We start from the raw sequence: 26,173 nt of genomic DNA on the forward strand, positions 1-26,173 counted from the left end.
GCCAAGCAAGCCTTTTCACAACTGTGTTAGGAATGAAAGGACCCCAGATAGCAAATAAACCACTCTCAGATTGATGTTCTGTTTAACCCAAACACTGCTTGCTGCTGCTGCTGCTAAGTCGCTTCAGTCGTGTCCGACTCTGTGCAACCCCATAGACGGCAGCCCACCAGGCCCCGCAGTCCCTGGGATTCTCTAGGCAAGAAAGTTTGCTAAAAAGGGCACTTTTCCTGGGCACAGTTGAGAGGTCTTTCTAAAAGCTTAGAATGATTACCACATGGTTTTAAAAATAATTTATTCCATTAAGTAGTTTTAAAAAGATGTAAAATTGCCACGGGACACATGATAATGCATTTAGTGGAATCAGGGCCAACTTATATAAACAAATGTGGAGAAATAATCAAAGGTCTAAACTTGAGAAAACAGGAACAGCAGTCTGCAAAGTTAGGGCACATCCCTACTTTAATTTCCATCTGAATACTTATAACAATATACAGGATGGTATGGTCAAATTTTAGAGAAAACAGATCATCACTATGACTACATCTGTGTTCTGATTTCTTTGAGGCTAGAGATGTCTTTTAAAAATGCCATTTGGTTTGTGGAACAGAATGTATTTTTCTCTTATGTCTAGGTCGTCTGCTACACAAGTGAGAACACCCTGTGTAACAACCTTTTGAATTTTAAAACCTTAATCTCAGGTCCGATATTCCTGACCTATGTCTTGTTACTGTGTGAAAGAAATAAGCTCTTTTTTTTTTTTAACATAAGTTTCAATTCAGAATCTTTACAAATAAAAGATTCTCACTTATGTCTACCTCCTATCACTGTATAGTCTCAAAGAGTAAGTTCAGAAGAATCAAAGGGATTTACAAAAGGCACTGGACAGCAGACGCATTGGTAGTTTTCACTTTTGATCAAACACTGGCAATGCCCCCAGAACCCTGCTGTGAGTGGTCACTGGTAACACGGGACAAACAGCCCTCCACTCGGCTGCAATGTCCTAGCCCTCCAGGATGCAGAGCTCTGTATGTGCAAACCCTCCAGCAGGTATGGCCCAGGGGGAAGGAAGACAAACCACACTGAAAGGACAGAACTGGGATCAGATATTTCCTCCAAAGCAAATCTTCTGTCTCTACTAAAACGTGATGCTCTTTCATAAAGCAAGTCCAACTGAAATGCATTCTAAAATACAGGGTACACCTCAAAACCAGGGAACAACATTCAGGTTACTTTATTACACTGCGCTGGCAGCTACATAAGGTGCACTGTGAGAGGCCAAGTGCTGGCGAGAAAGGAAACACCCTCCAAGGACCGCTGGTGAGTGAGTCCTGCGTGAGACTATTCACAGGACTCCCAGCGGCTACCATTTCTCCTCTAGAAAAAAGCTAGTTTCATCTGGTCACTCACTTAAATGTCTTCAGTGACTCCCAACTCTTAAGTGTCGCTGCAAGTGTCCGACACATGCAAGGCTCTCCTGGATGCCCACCTTGTCAGTGTCTAATCAACGGTTGACTGGCAAAGCAGAGAGGATTTTTTGTCATGAACTAGAAAGTCAAAGACCCTTCCCAGAAAAGGCAGAGGTGCAAACTTCACCTGTGTTTCAGGAAAAGCGCGGAAGGGAGCGCAGCACTGTCGCGGGAGCAGGGGGCACCCTGGCCTCTCTGGCGCCCTCTTCCGTTACGTGTGCACCTGGGGCGGCTAACAGAGCCTGTGTGTAACCACACTGAGGGTTTTCAGAAAATCTGCAGGAGTTTGTGTTCACCTTCTCTCCAAATAACAGAAAGCTAAATTTTATACAGAGTATTTGCAATTTCTAAAATTATTTTACTCTCTAAATAAGGACTGATAAGTTAATCAGAATATTATTTTGGCATGTGAAATTTCAGCAATAAACACAGTACTTTTCTTAACAAACAAACAAACAAAACAACAAAGAACAAACCAAGAACCCCAGCAGTGTGCATGGGCCCTACGAAGTGGCAAGCTGGGCCAGGCGCGCCATCCGGCGGAGGTGGCCCCCGTTGGCGGGGCTGTAGCGCCCGGGGCTGCCCAGGCCAGAGGCGTGAGGTGTGGAGCCAGGCTTCCCAGGGCTGCTGCCTGCAGGGCTGCTTCTCCCAGGGCTGCCGCTAGGAGGGCCACTGACGTCCAAAAGCTGAGACTTCAACTTCCCTTTCAGCGAGGGGCTGGACCAGCTGAGGAAACCAAGAACGGGCAGTCAGCATGGACGGCTGGATGGGATGGGGTGAGTGGAGGCCAAAGACAGGATCTGGGCCCCTGCCCCCGAGAGAACACTGGCAGAGGTGCTGCAAGCCTGGAAGCTGTGGGCCCTGAAGACTGAAAGCTCATTACCATTCCCCACACGAGTGGCATGTGACCCTGAGCAGGAACCTGGGCTACTTTCGTCCCGTACCCACTTGTCAGCAGCACCCTTCTACTTTGTCACCCCCAGCCACACGTCAGGGGACTTCCCACCAGCTTGGTTAATGGATCTGTGTGAACTTCCCCACGAATCTAGCAACTCTGATCCCTGGGCCTGTGGGTACCTCTGTCTGTCCGAAGGCGAGTAGCAAAGGACAGTGCTCCTCCACCTGTATACGGCCGGGTACTGGCGAGGGTCCACGTCCGTGCACTCCAGGGCTGCCAGAACATCCCGATCCAGTTTTGACGGCTCTTCTCTAGAAGGCACGAGAAGAAGCAAGAACCTCCATGATTACACCCAGAAATCCAGCACCACTGAGTCCATTACCACCACCACAGGCACTAGCTGCAGGCTGCAATCCAGGTTGGGGGTGGGGGTGAGGGTGAGGGTGGGACTAGCATGGGCGGGGACGGCAGAGGGAACGTGCTACCCACAGGGAGGAGACCCCGGCCCCAGCCCTGCTAACAAGACGCGCTCTGTGTATTACCACCTCCAGGAAGACAGAGCAGAAGGGGGAACAGGCCATCAGCTGGACAACTGAGACTGACCCCAAGATGGCCTTTCTTCCTAAAACTCATAGGACAGCTCAGTCATGGTGGGAAGTACAGTGGACACAAGGAGGAGCCAGGAAGGAAAATGCTGTCTCCCACTGGCTTGGAGGACCAATGAGGATGGATAGAAAGCCACCAACTCGTGAGACAGATTGAACAAGTGCCTGTCAGGCTGGCCGGGGTGGAGGGAAGTGTCCAAGAATCACACTGGTGCCTGTGCCCACCACCCACCAACACATGTGCGTGCTCCCCAACTCATACCCAAAAAGGAAGAGCCTCTGGATAGGCTCCTTTGAGGCGGGAATCTCCGAGGGCTCCGAGCCATTGCCATAGCGGGGCTCGTGCACACAACTGTCCGGATTCAGGCACATGTTAGCAATTCCAGCAGACATCTCATTTTCTGTCCTTCCCTGGTTATTTTCAAGTCTATCAGCAGCAAGAGGTTCTAACACGTCACTTCCTCCCGCGTTCACTCTTGATGTCAGGATCTTCTTATCTCTAGTTTTCACTCTTTGATTTGGTGTCTTAGAAAAGCTACTTTCTAGATTCTGCAAATTCAGTTTATCAAACTCAACAGTCAAGCCAGAGACGGGTGACTGGAGGTCTTCCTCCCCACTCTGGGCCTTGGGCCTCTTCCCACCCAGGGTCTTGCCATCCCTTAGAGGGCTGCAAAACCCATTTCTGCTGCTGTGGGGACTGGTCGGGGCTGAGGCTTCGATAAGTTCTGTCTGCTCCAAGGGGAGGATGTCACACCCCAAGTCTCCAAAAGCAGCTGCCCTGGGCGGGGTGTTGTTTCGAGCTGTGTTTTGCCGGTTTTTTATCTCTTCCAAGCTCATGTCATCATCTTCATCTAGAAACGCCCTCACAGAGATGGAATTGCTGCACTTCCTCTGACGGCCTGTGAGGGAGAGAAACCAGCTCTCAGAGGTGTTGACAAGGGGACTTCGGGATGTCACCGTGCATAGCACAAACCCTGTGACAAGTCACTCCCATGTTCAAAGCCTCCTCCTTGTTGCTTAAGACAGAAAACCTTGGAAAAAGTCAAGCAGGACCTTGCAGACAGAATTACAGGCTCCAGGCCTAGCTGTGCCCCTCACGGGCAAGAAAATGAGAAGCCACAGGTTCCCACAGACCTGGCCACAGGACGGCTGCCAGTCTCACCAGCCTTGGATGCACTGTGTGTCCTTACCTAGGGCTGAGGCTTCCTCCTGGCGACATGCTGCATTTTCTCCCATGTCTTGTAGGTACTTTTTGCCTACTTCCTGCTGAGTAAGGTATTCTTCCAGCTTTTGCAGGCCTGCCTGGGAAGACAGATCAACAAAACAGCCCAGAAAGTCCCAGTATTCGACCCAGGGATACCCCAGTTCATGAGCCAGCTCCCTGTAAGAATAAAGCAAATTAACCAGTTTTGAGAGCAGAAGAAAAACTCACAGAACTGACTACACAGAAAAGAGCCACTTTATGCTAGAAATGCCCAAACTGCACCTGCAACCTTGGTTTCATTTTATCCTAAATTTGGGGCTGAAAGAGTATGCTTAACTTCCTGAAGCAGTGCCCCCCTCACAGGGTAAGACTGTGCTATGGAATGAGTCAAGGTCACGGGTGAGAAAGGTACCACTTACAAACAAACCATTCCACTCACACCAACACTCACAAGAGATAAAAAAGGGCAAACTGTAAAACTCCACTAACAAAGAACATTTTGGTTATCAAAAAACAACAGTACAAAGTTAAAGACAATTCTAGTTTGGGCCAGACATAAATGTTTTGAGGTCCTTTTCAAGTTGTGTTTCAAGTCCTGTTTCAATTTTAAGAAAAAGTCGCCCTGTGTGGCTCCTTTCCCCACACAGCCTCATGCTCCTTGGACGCCCCACCTGACTGCCAGGAGGGACTGTTTTCATGGAGCCTTGCTGCACAGGCTGCAGTGTACACCTCTGCAAATTAAACCTTAGTAAAAAGGCTTTCAAGTCTACCAGTAAGGACTTCTGGGAATTACTGTTTTGAAAGTCCCGATCAGCAAGCACACTGGCACACAGCACACAAGACACCACCACTCGGCTCTTTGGCACTTCGTGCTCTTTAAGTACCTTCCCACTCTCTCAATGCCTCTTTCTGGATCAGATTTCCTGACACTGTGGAAGAAGCCCGCTTTCTCTCGAGGCGGGGTTTTCCAGAGTCGGCGAAAATCTTCTGCCTAGAACAGAAAGTGTGTTGAGATGTGCTATGCACCCACATTGCCAGGCAGGGGCCCCGCCCAACCCTAAACACAGTGCAGGCAACATGCCCTCCTGCCCTGGAGCTATGGAACTTCAGTTGTATCACAGCAGAGGCCAGGAGGGACCCTGGCAAGGTCTGGGCCGGGATAAGGGTCAGAACTGAACCAGGAGGCTTTGAGGGAGACCCTACAGACCTGCTGCCCAATAAATGTGTATGCTTTTTATGTTTCATGCAGCTAAATCTATTCCTAACATTTTATAGTTGAAGGTAACTAACCACAGCTTTCTTTTACTAAGAGGAAAGAGTGCATACAGGTCAGTATATGAAGTACCTCTGTCTGGAAGGTGAACTTCAGAGTCTGCAAGTGGACGTTTCCTAGTGACAGCACAAATCCAAGTACAATGGAATGGGCATATGCTGTGCAAGGTCCATGGGCACGGATGGGGGGGCGCAGGTAATGCCAGCATGGGGAGAGTAAGCCCGGGTAAACCTCATTTCTTGGGAGCACCGCTTTTCACATACCTGCTCTAGCTAACAATAATAGGGTCAAGACACTTGTTCCTCCAGGAAAGTTCTGAAGCATCACTGACAACTCATTGGAGTTTCATGAGACCTGGTCTCCAGGACCAAGCACAAAGCAAAAGGCTGGAAAAACCCAGCACTCCTGGTGGGGACAGCCAGGAGTTGTTCCAGAACCTTCCACAGATACTCACCTTGGATGGACTCAGGGGCCCTGCGAAGGCTCGAAGGGTTAGAACAGGGTCTTTGGAGAAGCCTCCAGTGTGGCCAATGTGAGAGACCTTGCCTGTCTGGTCTGAAGACCACAGCTCCCCTATCACAGGAGAAGACGTGTCCTCTGCCCTCAGGAGGGGCACATAGTAGTGACCTGGAAGGAGAAAACACATGGGGCTAGGTGATGTGTGCGGACAGCCTGCACCACAGTGGCCGCTGCTGCTGCTAAGTCGCTTCAGTCGTGTCCGACTCTGTGAGACCCCACAGACAGCAGCCCACCAGGCTCCCCCGTACCTGGGATTCTCCAGGCAAGAACACTGGAGTGGGCTGCCATTTCCTTCTCCAATGCATGAAAGTGAAGAGTGAAAGTGAAGTCGCTCAGTCGTGTACAACTCTTCACGACCTCATGGACTGCAGCCCACCAGGCTCCTCCATCCATGGGATCTTTCAGCCAAGAGTACTGGAGTGGGTTGCCATTGCCTTCTCCGACAGTGGCCGTTAGGCCCTGGGAATCAGCCTGAGAATCAGCTGGATTATTACCCCACAGGCTCTGCATGCCAGTCAAAGATGTTAACAGTAAAAAGGCTGAGAAAGCTCTGGAGCCAGAGCAACTGAAGAGAGGTCAGTCTGTGCCAGACTCCTGCACCTAACGAGCCCCACACTCTTCCTCTGCAGAGAAATAAGGAGGAGAAGAAAAAAGGAAAGGGGAAAAGCAAACACATGCTTGTTCCCAGGTTCGTAGGAGGACTGAGAGGGACCTGTGAACCAGAGCAGCTGAAGAGGAGCTGGAGAAACCTTACAAAGAAGATGCATGTCAACCTCCATCCTCCCCCAACTCCTATTCTGTTTCATGTTACAATTTTGTTATCACTGAACACATATCTCCAAACAGACCTGGAATCACACACTTTGATATGGAACCTGGAAAGGACAAAGGCTGTGAGGCCACAGGGACAATGTGGCAGGAAAGCACCAAGGACACCACGCAAGCAATGGTGGTGGCTGCCGGGGGCCCATAAGACTTCATACCAAGAGGCCTCACCAAGCCCTGCACTAAAGAAACCACCAGGGATCTGGGCAGGAATGGAAATCAGAGAGAAGTAGATAAAGATGAACACACAGGGGAGGCAAAGAGCTTCCGGTATCTGCAGCAAGGCCACTGAGCAAGCTGCTGCCAACTGCTCAAACTCCCTGGAAACAACAGAGAGGAAAAAGGGGGTAAGAAGCCGGGCTTTCCACCGCCAGGTGCCCTGGAGCCTGTAGGCTGGATGGGACACAGCTTGGGCGCTCTGGGCCAGAGGCTGGAGGCTCCGGGAAACCGAGCAGTAAGGACTGCCCCATGGGCCCTGGTCTGAGAAGCCCTTGGCCTGGAAAGTGGTGATCCAGGGCCGGGAGGTCACAGAAACGGAGATGGGGACAGCCTGGGCAGAGGGCGGTGGAGGAGAGGGAGCCACCAAACGACTGACATAGGGGCTCCAGGCAGGCCTCTCCCACCTTCTGGCTGCCCTGCAGGCTGTGGCCAAAGAAGAGGGGCCGGAGGCACCTGCTGCCCAAGAGGCTGCAGAGGTCAAGGGGTGAGGCCGCAAGCAACAGTCAAGTGACAGACAACTTGGTCTCCCAGAAAAGGGAAGTGGAACCCAGGGTAATTCTGAGGGGGTCCCAACAGCCCCCTGGCTTCACTCCCATAGACAAGGCAGCCTAGATGCTGCCAGGACCTTCATGGAGGGCCTCCTCACTCTGGGCGCCCACTCCCCACCTTACCCTTTAAGTAGTCTCGAATCCGCTCCTTCAGTTCCACAGATTTGTTTTTGCTTCTTTCACAAATAACCTATTAAAAAAAATAATAATAATAAGTGAACACTCTGAATCGAATTTATCACATTTTCTTATCATGAAAATGATTTTGCAGAAGCAAGTATTAAAGCCAACACAACAAGGACAGATAGATCCTAACACTGAGTATTTCATAAAGCCCACAATAAAAAATGTATGCTTAACAATGCAATCTTCCTTCTTCAATGTTTTGTAAAAGCTCCAAGGGGCCAGGACAAGGAGAACAAACTCGGAGATTACAGGTAAATTTTACCTTCTTTCTTCATGCTGTCTACATTTCCTAATTTTCTGCAAGGAAAGGAAACCTTAAGGTGAACCATCAATTCAGAGCAGACATGTCCATACCTCAGGACTATACACTTCACACTGCCTGGGAGCCTGTCTTCTACGGTTTGGCTGGACTGAAATACAACTTCTATTGAACAGGGACATAGATGTTTCATTTTTGCAACTACAGGAATCAATGTTCTCAGACATTAGAGAATACAGAGAACTGTAACATTTTAGCTACAAACAATAAAAAACCAATAACCTTAAAATAAAAAGGAAGGAACCACAAAATTACCATCTCCTGCCAGCCTGTGAGAAAAACAAACTACCACTGCACAGTGAACCCTTCAAGTAGTGCACCATTTTCTTTTAAACTCTGTAACTGATTGTGAGAGATGTGAGAGGTGTCACCACCTACTGTATAGCACATGGGACTCTGCTCATATTATGTGGCAGCCTAGATGGGAGGTGAGTTTGGAGAATGGATACATATATATGTATGGCTGAGTCCCTCAGCCAGTTTACCTGAAACTATCAAGGCTATCATCACGACACAAAATAAAAAGTGAAACAAAAATGTGTCACCATCTTATATTGAGAAAACACACACACACACACACACACACACGCACACAGAAAGCTGAGTCAGATTTATCCAAAATAATGGTAATTTCTGAGTTGCAGAATTGGCTGGTAAATTTTATTCTTTTTATGTGAATTCTAAACTTGCTACAGAAGTGGGTGCAACTTACATAATCACAGCAAATGAAAAGGAGGTGCCACTGCCAGAACAGGATCTTACAAATTCTTATTTTCACAGGGTTGGCAGGTCCAAGCCAGCCAACAGCTCCCATTGCATGTTACAAAGTAACTCATCTTCCAGTTCTTTCAGGTCCACCTTCCTCTCTACCTCACTGCACAGAGGCACTGCTGCCTTCTCTAAAGCACATTTTGCTCAACTGTTGACATACATTCTGACAAGGCCTGTTCCTAAGGCTTGTATGGGCCAGGTGAGAAAATAGAAGAGGGGCGCAGGACAGGTCCTGGTACACACCGAGAGAACACACGAGCAGCACCATCCTCATCATCACATCATCACCACCGTCTCCATTATCCCTCACCAGTTACCATCATCCTCACCATCGTCTCACATTACCACCACCGCCTCCATCCCCACCATCTCCATCATCCACGACCACCACCTTCAGCAGCACAAGCACCACCTCCCACATTCTCTCTGACCCTGGTGAGCTGAAGGATGCAGAGGGAACTTGTCAAAACACAGTGAGCCACTGAGGACAGCTTGACCACCCAGTTCAGGAAAATAAAATCTGCAAACTAGGGCAGTTCACTCCCTCCTGGCTCTACAGAGGCATCTTCTTCAGAGTACATCTTACTTGACAATCAAGCTTCTGTTGCCATAAGGCAAACACATGCACACAGTTACTTGTGTCTTCACAGTAGCTGTGGTTGCAGACCTTGTAATTATTTTCATTTCTAAAACTATGTAATAAGATTTTAATAGGTACTTACGTCTTCAGGTGTTTTATCATATTTATTCCTTGGGTTTTTTACAATCAAAGGGTGTGAAGAAAGCACATTGACCACATCTACGTTTCCAAACTTACAAGCAAAATGCAATGGTGTGTCATAGCCCTGGGAGAAATGCAAAAGAAGAACACTTATATAAACTTTTTTGGTTCATAAAGTTGCTTCAAGTTACTAAAAATAGGTATTTAGTAAAACAAACAAAAACCCTTAAAAATAAAAGACTATAAAAAGGCAGTGTCTTTATAGCTGAAAAGTAACTGGCACACTAGCATACATCTACTTTATGCCAGGGCGTTAGCCCAGCATAACGCTCCGTCCCTGTGTGTCCAGTGGCTGGGGAGAGCTTACAACAGACCTAGGGTGTAACACCTGGTCAGCAAACAGCAGCTTTAACAATTCAGGGCCCAGTACAGTGTCTTAAAATCAATGCTCATAAGGTAAAACAAATAGATTAAAACAAGATCTAGAATTGAGCAAAGCCCATGATTTGGTCTGTAGTCAGAATTCTCTCCAATGGGTAGTATTGCAATAAATGAAACTCTCCCCTTCTGACTCCACAAGGTTTTCCAATTCAATCCCTCCCCAGTCTCCCCACAGACCAGCAGGCCCCTGAGCTGTGGAGCCACCGCCCCCCGCATGCTCACTTGGATGGCTGCAGACTAGGAGGCAGTTCGGCCAAAACAGAATCTGCTTAGGTCCACCTGCAACCACCACACACGTTCCAGCTCTAGGGTTCCTCCCTCTACATGCCATGCTATGTGCTCAGAGCATCTTTCCTAGCTATCTAGAGTCCCCAGGGCCCTGCTGTCCACATCCACACTCCCAGCTCCAGTCCTTCTCCAAGGTGACCCCAGGCCCCAGTGCAAGCAGATACCCTCAGAGCAGCTCCACCCCCGTTCTGCATCTTCTAAGGTCATCTCACTGTCTCCAGGAGCTGCTGACACCTCCCCTGGCTACCCCACACAGTAAACAGCCAGGGCTCCGAAGACCACTAGGCTCTGCCACACACACCCGGCCCACCCACCGCAGCTGTAGACACACAATAGGATCAGGGCTGGGCTCCAGTAAAGCTGACTGAATGGACAGGCTGTCCCTTGCCAGCCCTGGCTTGACTGCTTTCTCCTAACCAGGCCCTCCCCAGTCCACCATCTACCTGAGCCGCCTCCAGCCCTGTGGCCAAGGCTGCAGCATCACCACAGCTCCCAGCCAGGCCCAGGGGGTTGGGGCCGCTGCACATCAAGGCCAGCTGTGTCCACTCAGTGTTCAAGATATCAGAGTGCAAAGCGCCCTCCACACTCCCCTTCCTTCTGGCTACCCCTCTTCCTCAAGCACATAACATACTTTCCTAACCTGCTCTGAGCTTTAGCAGCTTGACCCCAGTCACACCCCTCACACCTGCCAGCAACTTTCATTCCCGCACAGCTGGGGGGCTCTGGTTCCTCTAGCCACTCCTGGCTCATCCAGCCTCTCCTCCACACCACACTCTCTGCTGAGCCCTGGGCTTGGAGGTCAACACTTTAAGCGATTCCTACTCTCAGTGCCTCGTGGTCGAAGAATGGGATCTGTAACACCTAATTTCAAGAACTTATCCAGTGGCCTCTGTGGACACACATGCATGTTTTCAACGAGCGCTACACAGGCATGAAAAACACTGCATTACACTTCCGGCAGGGCACACAGGCCTGTATCGCATCAAGAAGTCACACTTCCCAACTGCACTGTCACACACCCTGATTCAGTTTGTTCACACTTAGTCTAATATACTATGACTTTGTTCTCTCTGGCCTATTTCACACTTACTACTGCTTTCATGTAACCACTGTTTTCTCTTTTATGCTCTTCTTTAATTTTGCCAGCATGGCCAAAATTTTTCCCTTCGTCCTTTTCTCTCTTGTGAGAAAAGTTATTCTTGCTTCCAGTTCTGCATTTCAATGTATCATATTCAGTATGTTACAAAATAATCCACTAGGCTGTCTTTATTTCCTCTCTTGCCAACCATGACTTCTCAAACTCCTAGGTTTCACTCAGAATTTACATCCCTTGGCTCTCAGCCATCATTGGGTTCTCCCTTATATAAATATGTAAAACTCTTCTGTTTCAAGAATCCTTACTTAAGCCTTATGTACCATTAAAAATCACCCCACTGGGAGGCCCCCTGGTTGATCAGTGGTGAAGAATCTGCCTGCCAATGCAGGAGATACAGGTTCAATCCCTGGGTGGGGAGGATCCCACGTGCGCACAGCAACTAAGCCTGTGCACCACAGCGACTGAGCCCCCGCTCTAGGGTCTATGAGCTGCAGCTACTGAGCCTGCACGCTGCAACTAGAAGCACGCACACCTCGAGCCTGCACTCTGCAACGAGAAGCCACTGCAGTGAGAAGCTTGCACGCTGCAACTAGAGAGGAGACCCTGCTCTCCACAACTAGAGAGAAAAGCCCAAGCAGCAATGAAGATCCAGCATAGCCAAAAATAACTGAATAAAATATTTAAAAACAAAAAAAAAAGTCACCCCACTGAACATTTTAACCCCACAGGAAATATTCTTCACATAATGTTAAATGTACACAACAGACATACATAGGACTGTAAAGCACCAAAACCTTTTTACTTCCTGCTCCCTTTAGCTCTGGGGCATTCACTCCCCCTCCTTTCAGCTCAAGCCTCTCTGAACAAAGGCCAGGAGGGAAGTGCCCTGGGGGCGGCTCCACGCCACTTGAGATCCAGGTATGCAGGCCAGCAGGCGGCTCTTCTCAAGTGTGACCGGGTCTGCTTTCGGACCTCAAGGAATGCGCATCTCCTCTGAGCTGACGCAGCGCAAGGATGCGGTAAATAAATACCCAAATACTGTTTCCACCCCAGGATGGCTACGAGGCATACCACTCTGTCCGGTGTGTTGAGGTACAGGTCCACCACGTAGCAAATGCGCTTCTCCAGCATGTGCGGCTCGTCATCCGGGTACATGAGCCGCATGAACTCAGGGTTCTCCAGCGTCTCCAGGGTGAGCTGGCACACAGCAGCCTGGTTCTCTTTGGCAGCCACATGCATGACATTGTACCGACACCCTTCCTGAAAGAAAACGGCAGACTCTGAGCTTAGCTTTCATCACCTGTAGTCTTGATGCTAATGATGCTAGAAGTAGGTTTACCTGTACGATGGTTGGGTTGTCCCCTGAACCAATCAGATACCGGGGATTACTCCAGATGAGGTCGGAAAAGGCATCTTCGTCTCCCTTCTCCACCGCTTTCCGTAGTTTGGCAGTGAGGTCTTGTGTGCGTGGATTTTTATAGCTGTTTGCTCGCTCTTTGCTTGCTGTTTCTGACTCAGACAAGTACAACCCGTCTGTCACAAAGAGACAATTGAAAGACACTGTATTTCACAAACATTTTATCATCATCCACTATGTGCTTCACTGAGGGCAAGAAAAATCTTTCCCATAGACACTGATGATCTACTTGGGAGTAAAAGCTTAAGAGACAAGGACGATCTGCAGCAGATGGACGCGTGTCCCAGCCTCGGGCAGTGAAGGACAGGCTGTGAAGCTCAGCAGGGGGAGGAAGGATATGGGCACAAGGCCAAGGATACGATCCACTCCTGCACGGGACCTTGCAAGAACAAAGAGCATCCCCAGCAAGGCAGAGTCAAGAGGAAGGTCTACCGGCTGAATCACAACACCTGTGTGTGTGTGAAAGCCATTTGAGGAACTGTCACCAAACGTGAACAGGGAAACCTGTAAGTGTTGGGAATCATCCTGGCTTCCATGGAGGAAGCGCCTCCATGAAGCGATAGAAGAGGAGGCACACAGCACTCTTTTTTTTTTTTTTAATCACTTATTTTAATTTGGCTGCACTGGGTCTTAGTTGCTGCATGTGGGATCTAGCTCCTTGTCCAGGGATCGAACCCAGGGCCCCTGCATTGGGAGCGCAGAGTCTTAGCCACTGGACCGCCAGGGAAGTCCCGACACACAGCACTCTTGATCCAAGGCCAACTGCCTGCAAGGAGAGCCACTTGCTTCCTCAGGAACCCCAGCCAGCCTGGGAAGCAGGGCTGCTGTGAGCTCATGGAGGGGCCAGAATGAGGCTAGTCCACTGGGGTTTTGTATGATGCTGACAGCAAAGGCCCCTCACAAGACTCTGGCCCTGAGCTGGGAGTGGCAGTGGCCAGGTTTCCGGCTGGATGGCTCCCGCAGGCAAGCTCAACTACTGGAGAACTCTTTTGAGGCCAAGCAGGTACCACTTGGGCTTCCCTGGTGATGTGGGGGTAAAGAATCCTCCTACCAATGCAGGAGATGTAAGAGAATGCAGGTTTGACCCTGGTCGGGAAGATCCCCTGGGGAAGGAAATGGCAACCCACTCCAGTATCCTTGCTTGAAAAATTCCATGGACAGAGGAGCCTGGGGGGCTACAGTCCACGGGGTCACAAAGAGTCGGACATGACTGACTGAGCACATGCACAACAAGGTGCTTTCACAAGTACAGGTGCAAGCAAGTACCACGAGTCTTAGAAGAAGGTGTAGCTTTGGGGCGGAAGTAGATAGGTCTCAGCACCTAAAAAGGCTTAGAACCCAACAGGCTGCAGGAGAGAGTGCGATAAGAGGGAAAGAACACAGGGCAATGGAGGCCCTTTCGCTGCTTCTCCCACGGCCCTGTCAGCTTTGGGGCCTCAACAGCTCCCTGGTCCACTCAGCTCCTGTTGCCTCAACCCAGACCAGCCAACTGACCCATCCTCCTCCAGTGCTCTGTGGCCCGGGCCTCAGTTCTTTACTCTCAGCACACTGGACTTCTCTCAAAGGTGGAGAAAACTAGTTACCAAGAAAGAGGGTGTAAAATACCCAGGAGTAAATCTGACAGTAATGCCAGATATGAACTGCTATATAAATGAGCTTTTAACCCACCATTGCTAAAGACTGGTGCCGTTTTCACAGGAGAAAGTGGTAAAGAGGTTTTGCTTGGAGAAGGGAAATAATCACAACTTCCTCTGGCAAATTTCTCAGCATCTTCTCGGTTTGTAAAAGCTTTGAATCGGGATCCTTTGTTCATCTTGACAGCTTGTAAGGCTTCCTTTTTATCTTCATAAACGTGAATCCTTTCTGTATGGGAAAAGCGACAAAGGAAAATCAGAGATGATTAACTGGAGCCCTTGTCACCTAATTCACACTTGAAGCCCCCTGGGTTTGTTAATTAACAATTGTTACCCAATAGCCTATTTTTTCTCTCATTAATATTTCAGATTTTTAATCTTCAAAAAAAAAAAAAAGGGCTTCAGTTAGCAAAAAGAACACAGAAAGTTTGATCATATGACTATGCATGGATATAAATGATAAATATTTTATATATGTATATGCAGTTTTTACACCTAAGGATATAAAAATAAAATTTAATAATTTTAAAAGTAAGTCAAATAACTATGACTATTAGACTTCCCTGGTGGTCTAGTGGTTAAAAATCTGCCTGCCAATGCAGAAGACATGGGTTCAATCCCCGCTTTAGGACAATTTCCACATGCCATGAAGTAAGGCAACTACTGAGCCCTTGCCCTAGAGCCTGTGCTCTGCAACAAGAGAAGCCACAGCAATGAGAAGCCCGTGTACTGCAACTAGAGAAAGCCCAAGTGTAACAACAAAGACCCAGCACAATCATAAATAAATAAATAAAAAATACACACACAAAAAAAGGGTACTAGATATAAAAATAAGGCAGGTTTCCCTTATTTGAAAAGACCAAAAGGGAAGTTTAATAACATGAGTATGGTTGACGGAACAGAAACAAGATACTTGTTTTCCCTTTTCAGATAGACAAAAATGTACATTTCATATTATAGAGAGGCTAAAAAGTCACTCATTCACAGAAAATAGTAATATCTTTTGGAGGACCGTAGCTTTCAGTTTTAAAAATGCATACTGAAAAAAAATGCAAAAAACCTTTTGACCTGACACTCTTACCAATTTTATAAAAATAAAAATAATGTATGTACTTACATATATATGTTAAACGTAAATTAAAACATATTAAAAGTATAAAAGTAATTAAAATTTAAATACATAAATAAAACATAGTAAGCAGGGTCAGGAATGATACACAAAACAGTAAGATCTGGGTGGGGAGGAATAAATTTCATCTTTATGGACTACACATATATATAAATAAAATGTACATATTATGTACACTGTTTACAAAAAGTAACTTCGTTCTGATCAATATCAAGCTTTCAATACTTCTTTCCAATGCTATTTTAGTCTTATTTAAAATTACAATTATTTAATGTTGAAAATTATAACTTCACTGGCCATTTGCATTCATTAATATAAAAGGTGGTCAGGTTACAGAGAATTAAAAAAAAGTAAGGGAGATGATTAATCAAAAAATGGAGCCAGTCCATAAATATTTATAAGTGAACTATATCTTCATAGAATCCAATTTCCTTAATTTCTAAAAATTCCTACAGATTTACAAAAAATTTAGGAGCGTTCTATATAAAAATGTGAACAATGGTTAGTTTGAAGGAATGAGATTATGAGATTAGTCTTCTTTATTCTCTTCTGTAGTTTGTGATCTTTCAAAATCCCTCTCCCCTGATGTAAATGAACCACCTGTGTAAGAGACACCCCACTGGTCACATTACCATTTCTTGCTGGAGTGTCCTCGAAGGCTGGGCACACCCCGTAGTACAGAGGCACCTCTGCAGAGGCCCTCAGCACAGCTTTCTGGCTGTTGACACCGCCTGAGGCACTGAAGGGCGCTGAACAGGTCTTAGATGTCATGGCGTCTTCCTCCGGAGGATTCAAGCCCACACTATAACCAAAGTCTCTGTCTTCAGAAAAGCTGACCTGCTCAGCTGGGCTCCCTACTGCAGACTTCACAATCCTTTCTGTGTCCTGGCCCAGGGATGGGGCATCTGCGGCACTAGGGTCAGGCAGGTGTGAAGGCAGTGTACCATGCTCTAACAAAGCCTGAGCCAGTTTTTTCTCAAAAATGAACCTTGTTGTTGATGTAATGGGTCCACATTTCAATCCAGCTTTGACAATCTCTTCTCTAAGCTCGTCTGGATTCAGGAGCTTCAATCGCGCCAAGATGGTATCCATTGTCATTTTACCTAGGCCCAAAAGAACGAAAATCAATTTGATGGTTGTAAGTATGTCTTTCCTTAAACAAATTCAGCAAAGTTGCAGGATACAAGATTCATGTACAGAAATCTGCTGCTTTTTTATACACTAATAATGAACTACCAGAAAGAGAAAGTAACAAATCCTGTTTAAAATAACATCAAAAAGAATAAAATGCCTAGGAATAAACTTAACTATAGAGGTGAAGACCTGAAGACCTGTGAAGACAGACATTTCTCCAAAGATACACAGATGGCCAACAGGGACATAAAAGGTACCCAACATCACTAATTATTAGAGAAATTCAAGTCAAAACCACAATGAGATATCACCTAACACTGTCAGAATAGTTATCATCAGAAAGTCTACAAATATCAAAGGCTGGAGATGTGGAGAAAAGCGAACTCTTGTACACTGTTGATGAGACTGCAAAATGGTATAGCCACAATGGAAAAACAGTATGGAGGTTCCTCAAAAAACTAAAAACACAACTACCATATGATCCAGCAATCCCACTTTTGGGATATACCTATCTGTCTATACACACACACCCAAAGGAAACAGAAACGCTAATCTGAAAAGATATGAGCACCCCCAATGTTCATAGCAGCATTATTCACAATAGCCAAGCTACAAAAAAATGAAATTTTGCCATTTGCAACAACATAGAAGTGCTTGGGTGGTATTATGCTTAGTGAAAGAAGTCAGACACAAAGACAAATACTATGTGTAGTTACGTGTATGAGGAATCTAGAAAATAAAACTAGTGACTACAACAAGAAAGAAACAGACTCACAGATAAAAGAGAACTAGTGGTTACTGGTGGGGAGGGAAGGGAGGGGCAAGATCTGGTATGGGATTAAGAAATGCAAACTACTATGTATAAAATAGACAAGGATGAAAAAAAATAAAATAAAATAAAATAGACAAGGATGAAGGATAGGTTTACATCACAGGGAATTATAACCATTATCTTGTAATAACTTTTAATGGAGTACAATATGTAAAAATACTGAATCACCATGCTGTAACCTGAAACTAATATTATATTGTAAATCAACTATACTTCCATTTTTTAAAAAAAAGTGGCAAAAGAGCTGGCTTCAGGGAACTCCCTGGTTAGGACTCCATGCTTCCATTGCAGGGGGCTTGACCCTTGATTGGGGAACTAAGATCCCGAAAGCAACACACTGTGACCAAAAAAAAAAAAAAAAAAAAGGTTGACTTCAAAGCTTCATCTCAATCCATTATTTTCCCATATTCTTTGGAGTCGATGATACAATCTCATCACACCAACATTCTAGAGAGGCCAGCACACTGGAGAAACAGATGCACCACTTGTCGACAGTTGCAATATGCGTGTGTGTGCTAAGTCGCTTCAGTCGTGTCCAACTCTGTGACCCCATGGACTGTAGCCCACCAGGCTCCTCTGTCCATGGAATTCTCCAGGCAAAAATACTGGAGTGGGTTGCCATGCCTTCCTCCAGGGGAATCTTCCTGACCCAGGGATCGAACCTGTGTCTCTTCTGTCTCCTGCATTGACAGTCAGGCTCTTTACCTCTAGGGGCACCTGGGAAGCCCAGCTACAGAATAATTAGGAAGAAATCCCCAGGAAAGCAACTGGACAATGTCCATCAAAACTCCAACTCCAGAAATTTATCCTACAGATACATCTGTACTTTATTCCATACATGATGAGAAATTATACAAAGATTTAAACAGAAGTGCCACAGATAGCTCTGGAAGTCATTTTGCTAATACCGATGACAAACAGCGAATATTTAACATGTGGGGCATTCCCACGTGCCTGGTTCTATCCTAAGCACTCTGTCTGCACTAAGTTATTTAAAATTCACGGTAACTCCACATGAAAGTTTATTGCCGTTGCTCACCCCTGCTTCACAGATGGAGATCCTAAATCAGAGAAGCTAAGTAACTTGTTCAAGTTATACAGTCACCAATCAAATGGATGTGAACTGGAGCTGGAGCTTTCCTCAATACATTTAGAGAAAGAGCAGTTAAATCGATGGTACAGGTTTAAGGACGGTCAGCTAAAATTGGGAGAAGGTAAGAAAGGACAGAGCACGGGTCACTGCTGCAGTTACTGGGGCTGGAGGTGAGGGCTCAGACTAGAGAAACAGGATGTCCTGACCACAGATCAGATGCCAGGGGTGGGTCTGGAGGGACTGTAGTGGGCCCATAGTAATACCTAGGTTTCCAGTCTAGATGCCTAGAAAGCAATTCTCCCTGAGGCAGAGAATATGAAAGATACAAATGGGGATTTAGGAATTGAGCATCAGAGACACCCATTGCACATCAAGTAGGCATTTTGATTTTCAAGTCTGAGATTCAGAAGACATTCAGAGTGAGAAAAACAGAGCTGGGTGTCAACGGTACATAAATGAGTGCTTAATCCTTGCCTCAACACCTTGTCTCCAATTCACTGGCCTGTCATGCAGCGAGCAGAGTGAGCTTGGATTCAGTAACAGCTGAATGATAGTTATTTTTGTATTTTTCTTTTTAAATAAAATTTTATACCACCTTTCCCCCACTCACACACTCCAAGACTTTAAAAATCTTACTGAAGCCACACGCAAGGCAAAGCAGGGGTGGGGAGGACTGGGGCAGATGTTATGAACAAATGGAGAGAAACTCCACCTGATCCTGATAATATTCTCTTTTGCATATACCATCCCTGTGTCCTGACTCTAAAGCTATCTTTAAAAAAAAATTTATTAGATTGATGAAAAAGTAATTGCAGTTTCTGACCATGAATTTTAAATCATTATAACTAACCTCAAACACATCTTTATTAATCAAAATAGGAACCATTACAATCAACACATTTTTTCCCAATGAGAAAAAAAAAATTCATGCTTCAAGACTTGACGAACTTTTGGAAAACATTTTCTACCTCCTGCTGGTGTGGAAGTGCTTTCCCTGCAAAAAGTTGTTGAGACGCTTGAAGAAGTGGTAGTCAGCTGGTAAGAGGTCAGGTGAATATGACGGATGAGGCAAAACTTTGTAGCCTAATTCGTTCAACTTTTGAAGGGTTGATTGTGTGATGTGTGGCCAGGTATTGTGGAGAATTCGGCCCGTTTTGTTGACCAATGCCAGCTGCAGGCGCTGCAGTATCCAGTGCATTTCATCGATTTGCTGAGCACACTTCTCAGATCTAAGGGTTTTGCCAAGATTCAGAAAGCTGCAGTGTATCAGTACAGCAGCAAAGCACCAACAGTGACCAAGACCTTTTTTTGCTGCAAGTTTAGCTTTGGGAAGTTATCCTTCTCAGAACTTCTCGGTCCAACCACTGAGCCAGCTGTTGTATACAATCCACTTTTTGTTGCATGTCACAATCTGATCAAGAAACGGTTCGTTGTTGTTGAGTAGAATAAAAGCTGACGACACTCCAAAATAACGATTTTTTAAAATTTTCGGTCAGTTCAAGCAGTACCCATTTAACAAGCTTTTTCACCTTTCCAATTTGCTTCAAATGCCAAATGACCACAGAATGGTCAATGTTGAGTTCTTCGGCAACCTCTCATGTAGCTGTAAGAGGATAAGCTTCAATGATTGCTCTCTATTGGTCGCTGTCAACTTCTAGTGGCCGGCCACTAAGCGCCTCATCTTCAAGGCTCTCGTCTCCTTTGCAAAACTTCTCGAACCACCACTGCATTGTACGTTCATCAGCAGTTCCTGGGCCAAATGTGTTGATGTTTCAAGTTGTCTCAATGCTTTACGGCCCATTCTGAACTCGAATTAAAAAAAAAAATCGCTCAAATCTGCTTTTTGCTTAACATCATTTCTATAGTCTAAAATAAATATAAAATTAACAGCAATAAGTCATCAGCAAAAAAAAAAAGGGAGAAACACACATTAAAATGATAACATAACCACATGTATTTAAGAATGTATTCCAATATCAAACGGCAAAATTTAACAATGCAAAACCGCAACTACTTTTACACCAACCTAATATTTTTAATTGGAGGATAATTGCTTTATAATGTTGTAAAGATTTCTGTCATACATCAACATGAATCAGCCGTAGTTATACATATATCCCCTCCCCTCTTGAACCTCCCTCCCACCTCCTATCCCTCTAGGTTGTCACAGAGCACTGGGTAGAGCTCCCTACAAAACACAGCAAATTCCCATCTATTTTACATATGGTAATGTATGTTTCAATGCTACTCTCTCAGTTCCTCTCATTCCCTGCTTCCCTGCTGTGTCCACAAGTCTGTAATCTATATCTGTGTCACTACTGCTACCCTGCAAATAGGTTCATCAGTACCATTTTTCTAGATTCCATATATATGTGTTAATATATGATATTTTTCTCTTTCTGACTTGCAACTTCACTCTGTGTAACAGTCTCTAGGTTCATCCACCTCACTAGATCTGACTCAAATTTGCTCCTTTTTATAGCTAAGCAATATTCCATTGTGTATACACATATATATGTATATATATACACACAACACAACTTCTTTATCCATTCATCTGTCAATGGATATCTTGGTTGCTTCCATGTTCTGGCTATTACAAACAGTTAAAGCTATCTTTTTAATACAGGCGAATCTGAAGAGGGGTTTGTCCTTGTAACCAAGTAAGCCATGAAGAGAACAATTACATTATATCACTAACTGTGCGACCCTGAGCAAGTTATGTAAACTCTAAGCCTCAGTTTCCTCATCTATAAAACAGACATAATAATAGCTCTACTTCTTAGCTTAACAAGAATTAGGTAAAATAATGCATGTGTTTGACACTGACAAAGTATCCATAAATGTCAGGGATATGAAGTTATTACTAAGTAATACAAGCTTATTAGCCTTGCAGAATACACAGTATGCTAGAAAGTGAACTTGAATAAAGACAAACATATATCCTCTGTTACTGATATCCTTAATACACAAATATTTTCTCATGTGTGGGAAAGAAAAGATAAAGCAGAAAATAATGAGACTAGTTAGCTTCAGGGGAGGGTGCTAAACAGATAGGAAGGCCAGAGGGCAGGGGAGAGGACACTTCTGAATGATTTTATGTTCTGACTTTTAGTAACACGTCTGTGATTCACACACACAAAAACTATGTAAATAAACAAATAGATAGGGGAGACCTCCAAGTGGAATACAAACCAAAACAAATGTGCTCATCAGCATTACAAGTTAGTAACATAATGAATGGGAGAAGGAATGTAGCCACTGAAAAATAACATGTGATGCTTTCCTCTAAGGGTAAAGACAGGAAGGCCACACAGACACTCCAGCTGGAAGGCAGGTTTTCACAGTGGTCTAAGTTAGTGATTCTGAAGCTTTTTGTGTGTCCTCTAGGTATCAGCAAATAATGGGATATATTGTGGCTGCTGAGACCCAGGCTCCTCACTGACAGAGAAGGGAGAGGCTACAACAGGCCTCAGAAAATTTCTGTAAAGGGCCGAGAGTAAATTTTGAGGCTCTATGAGCCGCCAAAGAACCTACAAACACTCAAGAGCCATAGATGAAAGATGGCTGTCTTCCAAAAACAGGTAGGAGCCAGATTCGGCCTGTGGGCCATAGTTTACTGACCCTTGGGCTAGAGTTAGAAGTATCTGCAACATGTCCATTCATTTGATAGAGACATAGAGATACAGATTAAGAAACTGAGGCAGGTCTGTAGACTATAACACTTCCTGACTTTACTACTAGCAAGCAGTATGATTACACAAGATCCTAACATTTGGGAATCTAAGTGGATGTATACAGGGTTTCTTTAACTCTTTATTTTATATTTTAATTATAAACACAAGAAGTTGAAAAATGGTACAGAGGTCTTGTGGACTCACCGTGTGGCTTCCCTCAGTGGGACACCTCAAACACTGCATGCAACCCAGGCAGCGGACCCCGGCACTACACACTGAACTAACCACACCCTCACCAGGTTCTGCAGTCACTCTCCTCTTGTGTCTTTGTATGTAACTCTGTGACCGCTTACCATATGATCGTTTATCACACGAATAGCTTCACACAGACATGCTAAATTACTGAACTGTTCCATCACCACAAAGATCTTCCTGCCAACCCTTGACTGTCATATCCAACCTCCTCCACTGTTCTCTACCCATGAAAACCACTGAGGAGTCCTCCGTTGTTATAATACCTTCACTTCACGTTATATAAATGGAATTATACACTACAGATCTTTTGAGGTTGGCTTTTTTCACTCCGCATAATGCCCTTGAGATCCATCTGAGCTGCTGATGGATCAACAGTCTGGCCTCACTGCTGAGCAGCATTCCACAGCATGAAGGTGACAGTTTTATCCTTCAGACACATCTGGGCTGTTCCAGTTTTTGGCAATTACAAATGAAGTTATAAACGTTTGCATAAGGGTTTTCGTGTGAAAATAAGTTTTCGACCTTCTAGGATAAATGCCCATGAGTGAAGTACAGGTTCAACTATTTGAGAAACTGGGAGTTTGACTTCAGAATGACTGCACCTTTAAATTTTTTACCAGCAGTAAATTAAAAAAAAAAAAAAATTTTCTATCAGCAGTAAATGAGACCCAGTTTCTCAGGGTTTCCACTAGCATTACCAAATGTCATTGGTATTTTTTATTTTAGCCATTCTCATAGATGTGTAGTGATATCTCATTGTAAGTTTAATCTGCAATTTCATGACTGGCTAGTGATGCTGAACATCTTTTCACATGTGTTTATTTCTTCTGTACCATTTTTGTAATTTTTTGTCTGAAGTGACTTAAAAATATAAGTTAAAAATTTAAAAAGAAATAAATAAGACACTCCAAACTGTAATTTCTTAGACTCTGGTGGCTCAGACCCTAAATAAAGAATCTGCCTGCAATGCAAGAGACCTGGGTTCCTTGCCTGGGTCAGGAAGATTCCCCTGCAGAAGGGAAGGGCAACCCACTCCAGTATTCTTGCTGGGAGAATCCCACGGACAGAGGAACCTGGCAGGCTACAGTCCATCAGGTTGCAAAGAGACGGACAGCGGCTTTCCCTTCACTTTTCAGACACCACTGGCCCTAACCGTCTTCAGTCTTAGTGTCTGCATAGCCTTTCACTGGGGCGTCCTGTTTTCCGACAGGGTTTTCTGTCACAGTGGGCTTTCTGACACAGTACTGACAGTGTACCTGGACACAGCAGTATGCTATTCACTAAAGACGTCACCTGAAACTTCCTGAAGGGGATGAGAGAAGGTAAACAGCCAAAAACCCAACAGGCTGGAGGGCTAGCTGGACCTGTGTCAACAGGCCTGCATCTCCACATGGCTTCTGCCTTGGACTTGTCATCCCCGCCGTGCGGGACCTTCCTGGGGCCTGCTCCCTCAGCTGTAAACACTAAGTCATCTGTAAGGAGCGCTGCAGCCCCAAGAGATCTAGGTAGGGTCATCAACTGTGCTTTCTGCTAATAAAATTCTATCTCCTTATCAGGGTACTTGAGAAACTGTTGTTTATCCTTCAGGAAGAAACCAAACTTGCCGGCAACGCGGTGAAAGAAAACTGAACGAAGGAGGATCTGGGATGCACGCAGGGTGCACACTGCCTTCTCGGTCAAATCAGGGGGCTCAAACCCACAAAACTGGGCACAGACGTGCTCCCGGGCGTCCAGCTTTGCGGCGCTCTCACCATCTCCAAGTCAAGGACTCGCGCGTTTTACTTCAAGTCTCTTTCCCAGAACACCGACTCAGGCCGGGGAGAGGGATCCAAGCCCGAAGAGGAGAAGCTCGGGGGAACCCGAGCCGGGGAGGCGGGTGGGAGAAAACGGGAAGGAGGACCCAGGCCCGGGCAAGGGAGCGGGCCCACCCGCGAACCGGTCTTACCTGAATCCGGGGCTGGGCCCGCGGCCGCGCGGAGCGGCGGGTCGGGTGGACCGCTCTGACCCAGGCCCCGCGGCCGCCTGTCCAACCGCCGCACAAGCCAGCGCACCGCGATCAGCAGCACCGAGGCGCCCAGCAACTCCCAGGCCAAAGCCGCCCACTCAGTCGCCGCCAGCCGCGGCCACAGCATCGCCACAACTGGCCCGGTTGCCGCCGCCGCCGCCGCCGCCTCCGCCGAGGCCCGCTCGCTCGAGGACCCCACGCGCCAGGCTGCCTGCACCACTGCCTGACGGCGCCGCGCCCGGGGTCAGCTGGGGCGGGGCCGGATCCGCACTCGCGAGACAGGGCGCTTGATCCCTTGCCGGCGCCCGGCGGCTCCACAAGGGAGCGCGGCCTCTATCGCCGCGCCTTCAGACTCCGGGCGCGTGAGGGCGTGGTCGGGCAGTGGCGCGGGCAGCCGGCACGCGGGGTCCTCGGGCAGGCAGACGGCCCCCAGGGGCGGGTCCGAAGACGGGTCCACAGATCCTGAGGCCCGGGCCTGGAGCTCTAGAAAGAGGTTGTCCAGGCGCTGGCAGGTTTCCGAGCGAGTCCCTGGGGTCAGGGAGGAGGTTGTGCTGGGGGTTCAGGCCAGGCCCGGGTTCCAGTCGCGGTGGAACCACAAATGAACCGCTCTGGTTTCTCTTTTGCGCTAGACGGAAACACGGCTGCTTTGCGGTTCAAAGCGACCAAATTCCTACAGGCTAGCTCCTGGTATTTTACTTACTGACATACTTTCAAACAAGGTTTCTGACAGCTCGTGATTCTAGAAGACAAGTTTCTCCGTGCACTTTCCAGCTGCAGCATGACTCTGTTACCGAGTTGAAGCTTGCTCTGCTCGCGCAAGGCAGGCCCGATGAGTCCAAGAGAGGAGGTGTAGTGGCAAGGATTTATTTGGAGAGCTGTCTGACTGAGAAGATGGCCGACTAAAGTCTCAAAGTAACCATCTTGTCGGAGTCTGGATGGCATGTTTTTTTCATATAGGCAGAGAGAGAGAATTAATGAGGAACTAAAGTCAAAAGGCAGAATAGAGAGGGAGAGGTAATGAGGTAGTAAAAAGGGCCATCAGTCTTGCAAAACATCTCTGGAAAAGGCCAGTCTTTGGAAGGGATGTGTTAATCTCTTCTCCCTTGCAGCCATGCACAGGTGGGCGGGGTCAGATTATCTATGAGCTGAACAAACCCACTTTAACAGGCAGAGGAACAGGGTCCTTTGAGGTGTGCCATTTATGTATGATTATAATAACAGCAACAAAAAGTAAGTCAAATAAACAGTTCCAGCATGGAGTCAGAATTGGCTCTCTGCAACAACTCCTCTTAACTTGGCAGCAGACTCATGTCTGCATTTGGCTTGTCTGGCTTATCTGACTTGGGTTACTTTCTTAGCCAGTGTAGGTTACTTTCTCACCATCCTATCCCTGGAGACACCCACAGCTTCCCAGACACAGATGAACAGCTGTACCTAAGGTGACCAGGTGACCCCATTCACTGGACTTCCGCGCAGATGGACAGGCAGGGGAGTGGTGGCTGCAGGCAGGGGAGGGGCTGACTATACAGTGGCTTAGGCAATTTTAGTGACTGGTGGAAGCATCTGTCTTAATGGTGGGGTCACACAACTATGCTTGTCAAAACTCTCAGGCATGTAC

General features: G+C 46.5%; 1 protein-coding gene across 2 annotated transcripts; it reads right to left on the bottom strand.

The window, feature by feature from the left end:
• Nucleotides 1-275: 275 nt before the first annotated feature.
• Nucleotides 276-24,753, bottom strand: ANKLE2 (ankyrin repeat and LEM domain containing 2). Of its 2 annotated transcripts, XM_045163131.1 has the most exons (14): nt 24,496-24,623; nt 19,587-20,484; nt 16,192-16,662; nt 14,465-14,659; nt 12,719-12,912; nt 12,451-12,639; nt 9,556-9,678; nt 7,681-7,747; nt 5,901-6,073; nt 5,058-5,164; nt 4,160-4,350; nt 3,232-3,868; nt 2,544-2,675; nt 276-2,192 (listed from the first exon to the last, which is right to left on the bottom strand). In XM_045163131.1, the coding sequence occupies exons 3-14, from the start codon at nt 16,655-16,657 to the stop codon at nt 1,970-1,972; spliced, it is 2,697 nt and encodes an 898-aa protein (XP_045019066.1). In that variant the 5' UTR covers nt 16,658-16,662; nt 19,587-20,484; nt 24,496-24,623; the 3' UTR covers nt 276-1,969. The 2 variants fall into 2 exon arrangements, with proteins under 2 accessions (XP_045019066.1, XP_006078310.3); XM_006078248.4 differs by lacking the exon at nt 19,587-20,484 and having other exon boundaries at nt 24,496-24,753.
• Between the last annotated feature and the right edge of the window lie 1,420 nt (nt 24,754-26,173).

This window comes from Bubalus bubalis, chromosome 17 (assembly GCF_019923935.1).
Source record: "Bubalus bubalis isolate 160015118507 breed Murrah chromosome 17, NDDB_SH_1, whole genome shotgun sequence".
Lineage (NCBI taxonomy): Eukaryota > Metazoa > Chordata > Mammalia > Artiodactyla > Bovidae > Bubalus > Bubalus bubalis.

What these genes read in the sequence shown, in the direction of transcription:
- ANKLE2 (XM_006078248.4), bottom strand. Translation starts at nt 24,682, where the DNA reads ATGCTGTGGCCGCGGCTGGCGGCGACTGAGTGGGCGGCTTTGGCCTGG. An exon ending in GGCACCAGTCTTTAGCAATG is followed by an intron (nt 12,913 to 14,464) that starts GTGGGTTAAAAG and finishes TCTTTGTGACAG; the next exon opens with ACGGGTTGTACTTGTCTGAG. An exon ending in CAGAGGCTCTTCCTTTTTGG is followed by an intron (nt 2,676 to 3,231) that starts GTATGAGTTGGG and finishes CGTGCCTTCTAG; the next exon opens with AGAAGAGCCGTCAAAACTGG.